Source organism: Xiphias gladius, chromosome 11, assembly GCF_016859285.1.
Source record: "Xiphias gladius isolate SHS-SW01 ecotype Sanya breed wild chromosome 11, ASM1685928v1, whole genome shotgun sequence".
Classification (NCBI taxonomy): domain Eukaryota; kingdom Metazoa; phylum Chordata; class Actinopteri; order Istiophoriformes; family Xiphiidae; genus Xiphias; species Xiphias gladius.
Genome location: NC_053410.1, coordinates 6,190,945 through 6,202,720, shown reverse-complemented (window position 1 = coordinate 6,202,720; position 11,776 = coordinate 6,190,945). Strand labels below are relative to the sequence as shown.

General features: G+C 42.9%; 1 protein-coding gene across 1 annotated transcript in view; it reads right to left on the bottom strand.

Annotated features, from left to right (window-relative positions):
• Positions 1-2,747: 2,747 nt before the first annotated feature.
• The window catches only part of LOC120796503 (homeobox protein Meis1), an 86,201-nt gene continuing 77,172 nt past the window's right edge, over positions 2,748-11,776 (bottom strand). The window contains exons 11-13 of the mRNA XM_040139419.1: positions 11,188-11,277; positions 10,102-10,199; positions 2,748-4,628 (exon numbers count right to left, since the gene is read on the bottom strand). Coding sequence (XP_039995353.1) covers positions 10,141-10,199; positions 11,188-11,277 — 149 coding nt within the window. The 3' untranslated portion in view covers positions 2,748-4,628; positions 10,102-10,140. The remainder of the gene's footprint in view (positions 4,629-10,101; positions 10,200-11,187; positions 11,278-11,776) is intronic.

Below are 11,776 nucleotides of genomic sequence, written 5' to 3'. Positions count from 1 at the left end.
GCCTGAAGGTGACAGGGGGCCGGTTTGGGTTAACCTACATAATCTCCACATTTTATGACCAACATTTAACCTCTGACTCTCGGGAGGAGAGTCGAGGAAAATAAAATAATCCACAGCACTTTTGGGTTTTCTGTTCGGTCAGTTTTAGTCACGTGAGTTTACACTTTAAACTGCGATTTTAATTTGATTTCATTTAAAAAAAAAAAAAAAAAAAAAAAAAAGCTAATAAACTCTTAACCGAAACATCCAGTGTTGCAGATGTTCCGAAACATCAAAGAAATATTTTTAGGAATAATATATCAGCATGAATTAATGGCTACAAAAGACAAAAACATTCGACGCAAAATGCCGTGCGTGTGGGCTACAAGCTATTTAGCATGAAATAAAAAAAAAAAAAAGATATCAGTTACAACTGAAATATCCACTCAACGCACATCGAGAGGAACAGTGAGACTAACAGGCCCCCGCGTTCAGCAACCAGTGACAAATCGGTGGTTTGAATTAATAAGCTTACACACGCTATAGCCGCCGAGATTTGTCATGGCTTGTAGTGTAGCGGAGAACGCGAGGCGCACGGTTACTTGTCCACGTTCCCCGTTTCAACCATAAAGGCGCATAAATATCTGCGTTGTTGTGGGAGGAAGACAGGCCTGTCCGGGCACCTCCACTGCCCTGGAACACATTTCTGCTCCATTCATTAGGCTGCTCTGACAGTTCACTCCGCGGTCAGTGTGTGTGTGTGTGTGTGTGTCACACACACACGTTCTGACTTTCAGCTTTTGAAATTAGCACAAGTCAAACTTCATAGAGTTTTGTGCGTTAAAAAAAAAAAAAACCAAAACTGTTTTAAACTGCACAAGACTCAAACAGTCAAAAGGAAAGTATTATTCAAATCTTAGTGGTTTGAAATGTAGGTCAGCTTTGTCAAAAATTGCCCCAAACATGCAAAATCACAATAATGTAAACGTTTCCGATAAAACCGAAGACAGGTTGCACTATTGCGCATAATAAAACAGTGTAACTGTATATATTAATAAATGTATATAATCAAACATTATTATTTAACCAAGTGCTTAGTCTTAAAAAAACTTTTTGAAAAACGTCAAAATCAGGTCATTTCAAGAATTTAAATGAGTCAAATGTATCTTTCTTGCTTCAAGTGAACTGAAGTGACTCGGGTTTGGTTTAAACACTTGGTTAAACAAAATTGCGGGAATGAAAGTGCAGTGAAAGCTACGATTATTTCCCCTGACTTGCAAACATTGTATCCAATCATTTAATGAAAAGTAGGGTTTTCATATCAGATTTGAGACAAAGGGAGATGTAAAAGAAACTTTGCTTTTGCATTCACCTTTGCAGGGCACTCTTTTGCTGCAGCAACACACTCTTTGTAGCTCATCTCAGCTTTTGCACTGAACTTCCAAACGCGTTTTCGTGAGGTTTACGTGCGTGCGTAAAAGGAGGGTCGGTGCTGCGCGCCATCTCCAAACGTCCCTGCCCCGGACAGTTACCAGGCCTCCCTAAAGAGGGCAGTCAAGTATGGGCTTTCTCCTCTGTCTCCACAGCTCCCGGCGGCCACAGGCTCAGGAATTCACATTTCACAGCCTCGGATTTTCCAGCTATGGTGGAGAGGCGAAGCAATTAAAACGTCGCCTGGGTTTTTTAAGAGCGTGTCTCTTTTCCTTCTTCTTCTCCAGTGTAAATATCATTCAATTCGGCAAAGGCAGTAAAAGCACAATAGTTGCGCGGAGGAGAGATAGAGAGGGAGAAGGGGAGAGTATTGATTTATACGCGTATATTGTTATGGATAAAACAGACTCGCTCTTGTTCGCTGTTCTCGCAAAAAAACAAGACACTGACTTTGGGATTCAGGGCTGCTCCCCGAAATGTATCAATTAGACAAAACTCTCTCGGCTCTTCTCCTCCCGTCTGCTCGGTCGGCTCAGCCGCCGCCTGCAGAAGCGCGGTGTATCCCGGAGACAACATCGGCTGCAGAGCGCTGGGCTTCAAGCGGAGCCCTTTGACTGCGGGCAACAAGGCGTGAGGGAGAACTAATCTTCCCATTTACATGTTTGTAGCAATTTTACCTAAATGAATTTTAATGCTAAATGACGGATAATTCGCTTTCTTGCCGAGCCCCTCTTTCCGAGTCCCCCCCCCCCTCCATGTGTGAGAAAATTACAGCATAACGCATGCATTAGCTACACATTATCCACAGCAATGGGAGGAAGGTTGACTTAAGTGCATGTTCCTTTAAGTATAACTGGACCTCTGTTTTCTTCAGTGGGCAGTTGTTGACATGTAAACATGCCCTCGCCTATTTTAGCAACACTACAACACCTCTTGCAGGAGTTGTTTACTTTTTGGTAAAATTATTTAACAACTAGTAATAAGTATGTTTTTAATATTCCATATCAGCATATAGGAAGATAATGTGAGACTAGTTTTGATTCTGTTATTTGAACAAAAAGTATTTATTTACAACACAGATGCACATATATACCCTTCAAAGTAAAAGCATAAGAAACATGACTTGTCTTCAAAAGGAATCTTAAAGATGTGCGTTATACATGTTTGAAGCAATGGATAATGGATGCATTGATAACCCACACAAGGATGTATGCGCGCGCAAACACACACACACACACACACACACACACACACACACACACACACACACACACGCATGTACCCCCTCACATACATACTGCCACACACACACACACACACACACACACACACACACACACACACACACACACACACACACACACACACACACACACACACACACACACACACACACAGAGTGACTTTTACATTCTCTCCTGTCTGTTGATCAGCATAACATCATTTGGTTAAATCAAAATGGACTGTGGTATAAATGGTGTCTTCCCATATAGCCTCTGCAGCTCCCTGTTATCAGGCCACATCAAACACTGAAGAGAAACGAATCCATTGGCCATGCGAGCGCTCGGCCTTGTGACATAAAACACATCAATAGGGCACTGGAATAGACTTCCAGAGGCCCTCAATCATAGACACGGAGAAAAACAGGAAACGTCATGTTTGTGGGACACACACTTGTAGTTTCCCATCCACAGTGATTTTTTTTTTTTTTTTTTAGCTTGTTTGTGAGCATTAACTGAAGCTGTATCGTGTTTGTTAGCCTGTCATGATGTTAGCCATATTGACACCTACATTATATGTCTGTCCTCATTTGATTTTGCATACAAAATAGATCAAATGAAGAATTGGACAGTGGCAATTGGATTAAAAACCATGTACATCCTAAATGTTAGCTTCTCAAAAACTGTGTTTAGCTTGATGTCGTTGTGTTTGGAGTTAATCCACTGAGTTATAACAGAGTTTCATGACCCCAAATAGTCGGGGAATTTTCTATACCAATAAAAACTTTCCACCAGTAGAGGAACATAAAATCAGCTGATATGAAAATATTAAAAAAAAAAAAAAAAATCACCAAAAATTAGAGTTACAAGGTGTAGACACAGCAACAGCAATACAATTAGCTGCACCCTGTATGTATGTGGATGGGGTATGTGTACTGTATGTTTAAAAAAAAAAAAAACAAAAACAAAAAAACAGAAAAAAAACAGGACATCTGATCTGAATCGCCATCACACTCTCTCTTACCATCCAAATAAAGGCTTGCGAGAAATGACAGACTGATCGAATTGTCCATTTATTCACCTTTTTTTTTCTATTAAAAATGCATTGTGATTTAATGGAGGGAGGGGGCAGGAGGTCAAATTTAAAGAAGACGGCACACACATAGTGTGGAAAGAAACCCAAAAAAAAAAAAACAGAAAAAAGTTCACATCCTTTTTTTTAAAAAATCTATTAGAAACAACATAATATGCAGAACAATACAATAGCATTTACAATACTTAAATTCCCAGTTCTTGTGAGAGTCCAGCGTAATTTTACAACAGTATACAGTATATTTTCTTTCTCCACTTCCCAAGCTAGGGTTTGATATAGTTATACTTTTAATTTCTTTTCTCGTGCTTTCCCTCTTTCCATGTTTCAATCCACTATATTTTTTAAAGGGCACCTCTTTTGCTTTGTTAGTGTCCTGTCAGATACAGACATTGGCTTCTCCTTGGTCCAATTCCATCGTCCCAAAGAGTGGAGTGCTCTTCGCAGAAAGTCTCTTGTGTTTGCCAAAGAGTCTAGAAAATATCACCAAGTGCCACATTTGCCAAAGGTACAGGCAGAGGACCCAGTGTGTCTCTCGTGTGTCATCTATTCTCGCAATCGCAATCACTTTCAGTGGAGGAATCCATTTGAAGCTAGTGGGCGGCAAGAGGGCAAAGTCTAGTGCCCACCAGAGAAGAAGCAGGGGTCTGTCGGGACAGGGGGTCATCTGTGTCGGGTGAGTTTGGATCTTCTGTGCATCACCCTCACTGGATACATAGACAAAGATTGTAGGCAGTCATGGAAGGTTTCCATTTTGCAGATATCAGCCGAATAAAATGTTGTTGGGTCTTGGAGGTTGACAGAGGGATTGTTGTTGGTTGTTGTTGTTGTTAGGAGGTCAGGGAGTCCCGTTCCCATGCTCTGTAGGCCTCTGTGAGACAGGTGATCCCCCGGTTTGACCTGCAGTTCTGAGGAAAGAGAAGATCAAAATGGTTAACCAGTGATCAGTTTTGCACAGGTAAATGAGAGAATTTGCATTCGGCAAGCAGACGGGAGTCTGCTGTGAATGGCTGATCAGAGAGAGGACTGATTTTCACATTTCTAGTCAGACAGTATCACTGTAGTCATGTGAAAGCCTTTAACTTCAATCCAGTAGCTGGACACTCATCTATGGCTTGAAACCTATTCGGAGTCAACTGATCAGGGATGATGTTGTGCAGACAACAAGGTTTCACTTGGCAGCAGTGACAGGTAAATTTGGTAAATGTATAAAGTTGAACAAATTAAAAACTCCAGTGTATGTGCAAAGTCATGCAAATATTTTTAAGCTCTTATTAAGCTGGCAAATTGTCTCCACCACTGGGGCAGAAAGCATTTGACTGCAAAAGAAAACTATTGAATGAGTTAGATATCATTAATCATTCATTAAATACGACAATAGATCACAGTAGACTTCAGACAGCAGACTCTCATGTTACAGTTTCAGGGTGATAGCACATGAACATGGCAGGGCCCGCTGATAAGACGCTGGAGGAGCAATATAGTATGTGGCAACTGCTGCAAACCCGACATAGTGTTAATCTGGGTCAGAATACAGACTCTAGCCTGCCCTTCACTAAGACTGTGTGGTGGTATATGAGAGAGAGAGAAGGCATTGGAGGGTTACTGAGTTAATCCTACACCCTCAGTAATGCTACTTTAACAGTAGGAGAGGACTTAGAGACCAAACACACATGATCAACTTGAAGCGATACTGAGGTCTAGTGCTTAACATTTCCTGGATAATCTGTTTAACTGAACTACAAGGAAACTTAAAATTAGCCTTTGATTTATCTTTTACTCGCTTACAGTCGGTATTTGACTAAAAAAGACAACTGCATAAGTAAAGATATTACATGTTAGTATTAAGGTGGCCTACAATTCAATCTTGTTTTAAGAATCAAAGTCATATATTGTAATTACCTTAGTTACTTCACACATCAACTAAAACCACTAATACTGATGGAACCTGCGCATGTGATCAAACCTCCTCATTCAATGAGAAATGAAGAAAAGTAAGTCATCTTCACCCTCTTTTCTCCCTACGTGCCTCCCCTTAAAGCCAACAATAGCCACCATCCATCTCTGAATGTGGAAAGTCACTGTTGAGAAACCGCATCCATTGTTGTCAAAACCAAAGAGGAGAGGTGAGGCTCACGGCCGCCCGTCACCTGAGAGCCCCCGGGACCCATCCACGTGTTCATCACACACAAGAGGGCCACTACAGATGACACAAAGGCAGGCAGGGAAAAGGACAAGGAGGTGAAGCAGGAGGAGGACAATAGAAGAGTGAACGCAAGGACCCTTGTTTGTTATTCCCCTCATCCATCAGTTTTCACCTGGGCTGCTGAGGAGAATAGGTTTGACTTGCGTAAGAGAAGGGTGAGCTATTATGTGAGCTATGCTAGTTTCAATTAGTTTGCTTAAATGAGTTAGGTGGTAGGGGTTACATATCTTTCGGGACCTAATGGCATCAAACCTGTGACCTATCCGTTGTGGGACATAACGTGTGGCGCCACAGCAAGCTAAGCCATTAGCAATGCTAGCTTAAACACAGTGCAGACTTGGCTCATCCTGAAAGCAATGATCCCTTAAATCTCCATATAATTAAGTATTTGTCGTGCAAGTTTCTGTAAATTATATGATGTGTAGTCTGTTTTCTGCAGTAAAAGAGTTACCTACAAAACTTCAGCAGAAACCTCAAGGAGCAAAGTTACAATTTGACCGGCAAGTGACTAAACACCACAACATTGACCATTTACAACTTAAAAACGTCCCAAAATAAAAACAATCAAGAATCCGTTGGATTGCTACTTTAAGTTGTTTGTGGCTCTTGCAAACAAGAGAGCGTCAAGGCTATAATAAACGCTATGCGTGCTTAAAAGAGCACACATGGCTAATACGGTTTCTCACTTAATAAGCCAATCAATACATTGAGCTGTAGGCCTCCTTTCTTAGACTCCAAAGGGGATTCCAGACCGGCCAAATCAACAGGGACACACATTCACATGGACAATACAAGGGGGCACAAAATCCCCATCGGGAACTGTTTTTTTTTTTCCAATGTTCGTTAATAGTAAAAGTTCATCCACCAGAAAGAGAAGTTGAGGGTGGGGGGTGACGGTGGGGGGATGAGTGGTGGTGGGGGTTGAGGGGAGATCTTGACCCCTCAGCAGAAGGTTAACAAATTTGTGCTTAATGATTGGAGCAATGAATCCCGGGACAAAAGGTCTCCAGCAGAGACTGGCAGCAAAGGGGTTACAGGCAACGTTCATTCAAGCGTTCTGTCCGACATTTTGGGAAAAGCTCTGAGCAGAGAGGGCCAGAAAAAATTCCATACGCTCTGCACCATAATTAATTCTTCCACCCTGTGATAACTATTGTCCTGAAACTGAAAATTACAGTTTTCAGGGGCCACCCCTGGCTAATTTTGTGGAAAAGGGAAAGCAGGGGAGAGGAAGAAGGGAAAGGGGGTAAGGGTCATCCGAGAGTCATTTTCGTCGCTATCAAAGGCTCAGCTCACTTCTGCTTCACTTGCTGGGCTTCATCTCTGCTGACAGGTGTATTGTTTCGCAAGGGGATATAAGCTCTGTAATCATCATTGGGTGGAAAGCATAACGCTCTTCACTAAGCAGGACTAATTGGCTTTAGTTTTAACTAATGCTGCAGTGTGACTGCTAGGCACACCTTCTGTATCGAGGCTTAGCACTCCCCGGCACAATAACCGTTCAATTTAGCCCCGCGGTAACAAAACCTCAACTCTGCTAATGAAAATTGCTTATAAAATATAATGAACCTGTGCTCTCTTAATCAAATAAGATAACCGTTTCCCCCCCTCCCGTAATAACCTATTAATTTAATTGGTCATGAAAGAATATAACACATCACTTACATTTAATTGACCTAGAAAGGAAAGTAGCAATTTGACGGAGAGAAGCTAGCAGCTAGCGTAGGCTAGCTGATGAAGCTGTAAGGAAACGATTAGTCGTGAGGAAGAGTAGACATATTTCTGTCACCATCTCTCTCCCAGCTTCTCTCTTCTTCTTTCCCTCCTCCTCCTTCCTTCCTCCCTCCCTCTCGTCATTTACTCTTTTCTCTCTTCCTATCGCTTCATCCGCCCCTCCCTCTTGACGTCTACCCCTCTCTCTCTCTCTCTCGCTGTCTTTTTTTTCTCCGCCGTCTATTCGTCTTCTCTGTGCTTTGCCCGTCTCGCAGAGGATTCCTCTGGTGGCCCAATTACGAGATTCAGCAGGCAAATTGAGGCTGTTTAAAGCAAGGTCTGCTGGGAAGGCTAGCAGCTGCTGGAAAGAGGCTGCTTGGACACGGCGAACCAGCCCTCGTGTTTACACACTCGCACACATAAACACACACACACACACACACGTCTCATTCTGAAAGCACAGCCTTTCTATTACCATGTCTCCCGGTATATCAAACCTGAAAGATGCCATTCGATGTGAGATTTTCTGTCTTTGTTTTGGTCGTGGACATTTGTGACGGAAACACGGACGGCGTATTTTCATCGTGGCATGCACACACATGCACGCGCGTTCTGTGGAGGGTTAATGGTCTCTATTTTTGTAAACTGAATAAGTCAAACCCATTGGTCACACCTCTGGTGATGGCATATTTAATTTGGATCTAGTCAATTAGGCCCAGCTAAGCTCCATACCCTGCTGGCTACGTCCTCCATTTTGCACTAGTTTGTGTCCCCTCCCTGTGCCAGGAGTAATCCTATTATCATACACACACATGCACATACATACGCACACATATAGTTATACAGACACACATGTCTGTATGCATGCACACACCCACACATGGATAAATGCATGTATTTCGCATATGAATGTTTGTGTGCGGTATACATGCACCCACACAGGTATACACACACACAGGTGTACGCACATATGCTGTAAAAACACAGACATACACTAATTAACACACACACACACAGAAAACAATGATGTTTCAGAACGATTGGACCCGTAGCCACTTTATACACACTGTGCACTGTGACAACACCAAGCCTGTATATATCCAGAATTATGTGGGAGTCTATTTGGCCCTGGGGCGAGAGAGAGGGAGGGAGGGACGGAGAGAGGGGGAGAGGAGGTGAGAGAAAGAGAGAGAGGCAGAGAATTAAAGAGAAACAGAAAAAAAGGTGTTGGTGAAAGAGATAGAGACAGTGAGAGAAACCACAAAAAGGGAGTGAGACAGACAGTGAGCATTAGAGAAGGAGAAGGAGACGGGGGGGGGGGTCCTCTAGCTGGTTAGTGTGTGTATTAATGTGGCTCATGCATCAACAGCAACCTGGCAGATTTATGACACTTAAGGGGTGCTCACTTCTCTCTCTCCCCTTCTCCTTGCACCAGCAACGACTGCTTACATTTTTGCCAATCAGTCTGTTGCCATGGTAGCGTCCTACCTGCCCCCTTACCCCCCCCCCCAACCTCACCCCATCTCTGCCTTCTTTCCTTCTCATCACTCCTCTACCCCCTTTTTGCCCCGTCCGCCTTCTTTCTCCTCCTATCTATTCCTACGCACACAAACCAAGAACAGTTGTTAGATAGAACATATCTACGTACCGGTACACTAAATGCTTGATTTTCAATCATTGCAATTTTTGGGAAATTTTCAATTTAAATGTACTCAGACATGCAAAACACATTCATATCACGGATTATCATTTGTATATAGTATATGAGTATGTGAACATGTGTTCAAACAGTCTGTTTTCCCTTTGCCCTCTGCCTCACCTACTCTCTTTCTCTTGTTTTTTTTATCCTGAAAAACCTTCTCTTCTTTCCTGTACTCCCTGATATGCAGGATGTTTAGTCCTGTAGCTACTGGATATATGAGAGAGCTGCACACATGCGCACGCACACGCTCACATTACACACACATAGAGTTACAAGGTTGTGATCAAAGGCTCTTATCACCAGACCGAGGGTGGGAGAGTTAGAGAGAGAATAGCTGAGAAAAATCAGTCTGGCAAGAACAAAAGCCTGTTTGTAACAAAAAAAAAAAAAAAACACATTTACACACAGACTGACAAAAGGTACAAATGAATTATTCCCAAATATATCAGTTTGGAGAATAGCCATTTGCCAAACAAGGACTTACACCATCTATAACTCCCATAACTTTTACGTTTTTGTAATTATTTGGTAAGAGCACATTGGCACAAAATGTAAGAGATCGTATTCTTAAACAAACACTTTAAATTGCAACCTAAAAGCAGAACCACCCCTTCTGATGTGCAGTAAATGTATTCATGAATAATGTACTTTATACCTGAGTCTATGACCCCCATTCAAAATGTCGTCAACACGCCTCTGCTGATCTGGAAGGTTAAATGAATCTGTAAGTGTAAGTCAGTGTGTGTCAGTTTGTACTTACATCCCCCTTTGTGTTGCGATTGGTCGGACTGGGGCGGGGCTACATGTAGTGCCACTGACCTTCCATGCCCATGTTCATGCCCATTCCACCCATTGGTCCTGAGAAACACAGAGGGCGTGAATTTAAAGACAAACCACGGTAAAAAGGTTCAGTGTGTATACACAATCTAACGACAGTTCGTTTATTTAGAGAGACGAAAAATGCTCGTGTTTTTATTAGGTTATTGCAATTTAGTGCAACCAGGAAAGTTTTTGCAATGTGAAAGGGGAGAAAACTGAGGTGAATAGCAGAGGCGGTTTCGCTCTGAAACTAACTTGACAGACAACATAGCAGAGGAGCATACTGGCTTAAACCTGGTAGAGCGAGGTGTGGTGAAGGGGGGGTTAAGTAGCCTGGCAGTTTATCCAAACCTGCTGACTTTGAGTGGAGGGTGAGATAGGGTTAGAGACTTGAGAGAATCCTAGAAAACAGGGGATAGAGGAGGAGGAGAGGAGCTTAAGGACAAACTCTGGGATTAGACCTGATGGCGTGAGAGAGAGGGACTGAGTGCGAGGGAGTGAGGAAGGAGATGGTTGTGTAATGTGATTGACCACACCTGTTCTGGTTTTGTGTGTCGAGGGAGGGGGAGGTATCTGTGTGTGTGTGTGTGTGTGTGAGTGTGTGTGTACATTATGTGTGTCTGTGCAGTGTGTATCTTTATCACTGTGTTGAGGGTGCACAAGCTGCACAGCTTACACTTAAATCACCACATAGTGACCATATAGCTTCCAGTAAGTACTTGTGTGTGAGAAAAAACAAGGAGCATGCTGGTAGAATAAACCATAATCATGGAAGGTACCGCATGAAACACACTGACACCTAGAGATATAGTTTGAAGGTGGGAGAGGAGAGCAAAAGTATGAGAGAGAAGAGATGAAAGAGATGAGACAGGAGTGAAACTATATGAGGAAGGACTCATGTGGCAAGAGAGGAGAAAAAAGGAGGGCAAAGACATGAAAATGAGCTAATGAGAGCAAGGAAAGAAAGGAGAAAAATGGGAAAAGCAAGCAAGGAAAGAAAGGGACAGACACGCAGAGAAAGCCTTACCAGGTGGTCTGATTCCCATGTGCTGTTGGCCGTCCATGACGAAGCCCCCCATCGGCTGGCCATCTGGATTGTAGGGAGCTCCTTGACTTACTGTGGATGGAGGAGGAGACAGAGGGAGGGAGGGGTAGAGGGATTGGAGGGAGGGGATGGAGTGGTCAATTAGTGCTTTTAATTAAGGCTCAGTGGCCGAAGCGGGATCATCTGTTGGCTGGTGCACGCACAGGGAGCCGCCGTTGTCTTTCAACGTCACTCTGCTCCGTGTCTCTGCAGCCGGCTCTCCACTGTAAGCCCCTGGTAGACTTTAATGCGTCTAAATGCTCTAATAGAGATCGGACTGAGAGAGTTCAATGCACACTAGGGTACACTTCAGACACACAAGGACTTGGTTTAAAGTGAGATTTGAACCATCTGGAGGAGGTGACAACTGTTTTTACATGATGACTGATAGCTAACCAATATAACATGTTGACACGACTGCAGTCCTTGTAGGGATAAAATGACTTTTTTTTACATTTTACCACCTAACAAAGTTTTTCCTTTAAGGTTGTTAAAATCATCTTATTCCTCATTGTCTGACAGTACCATTCAT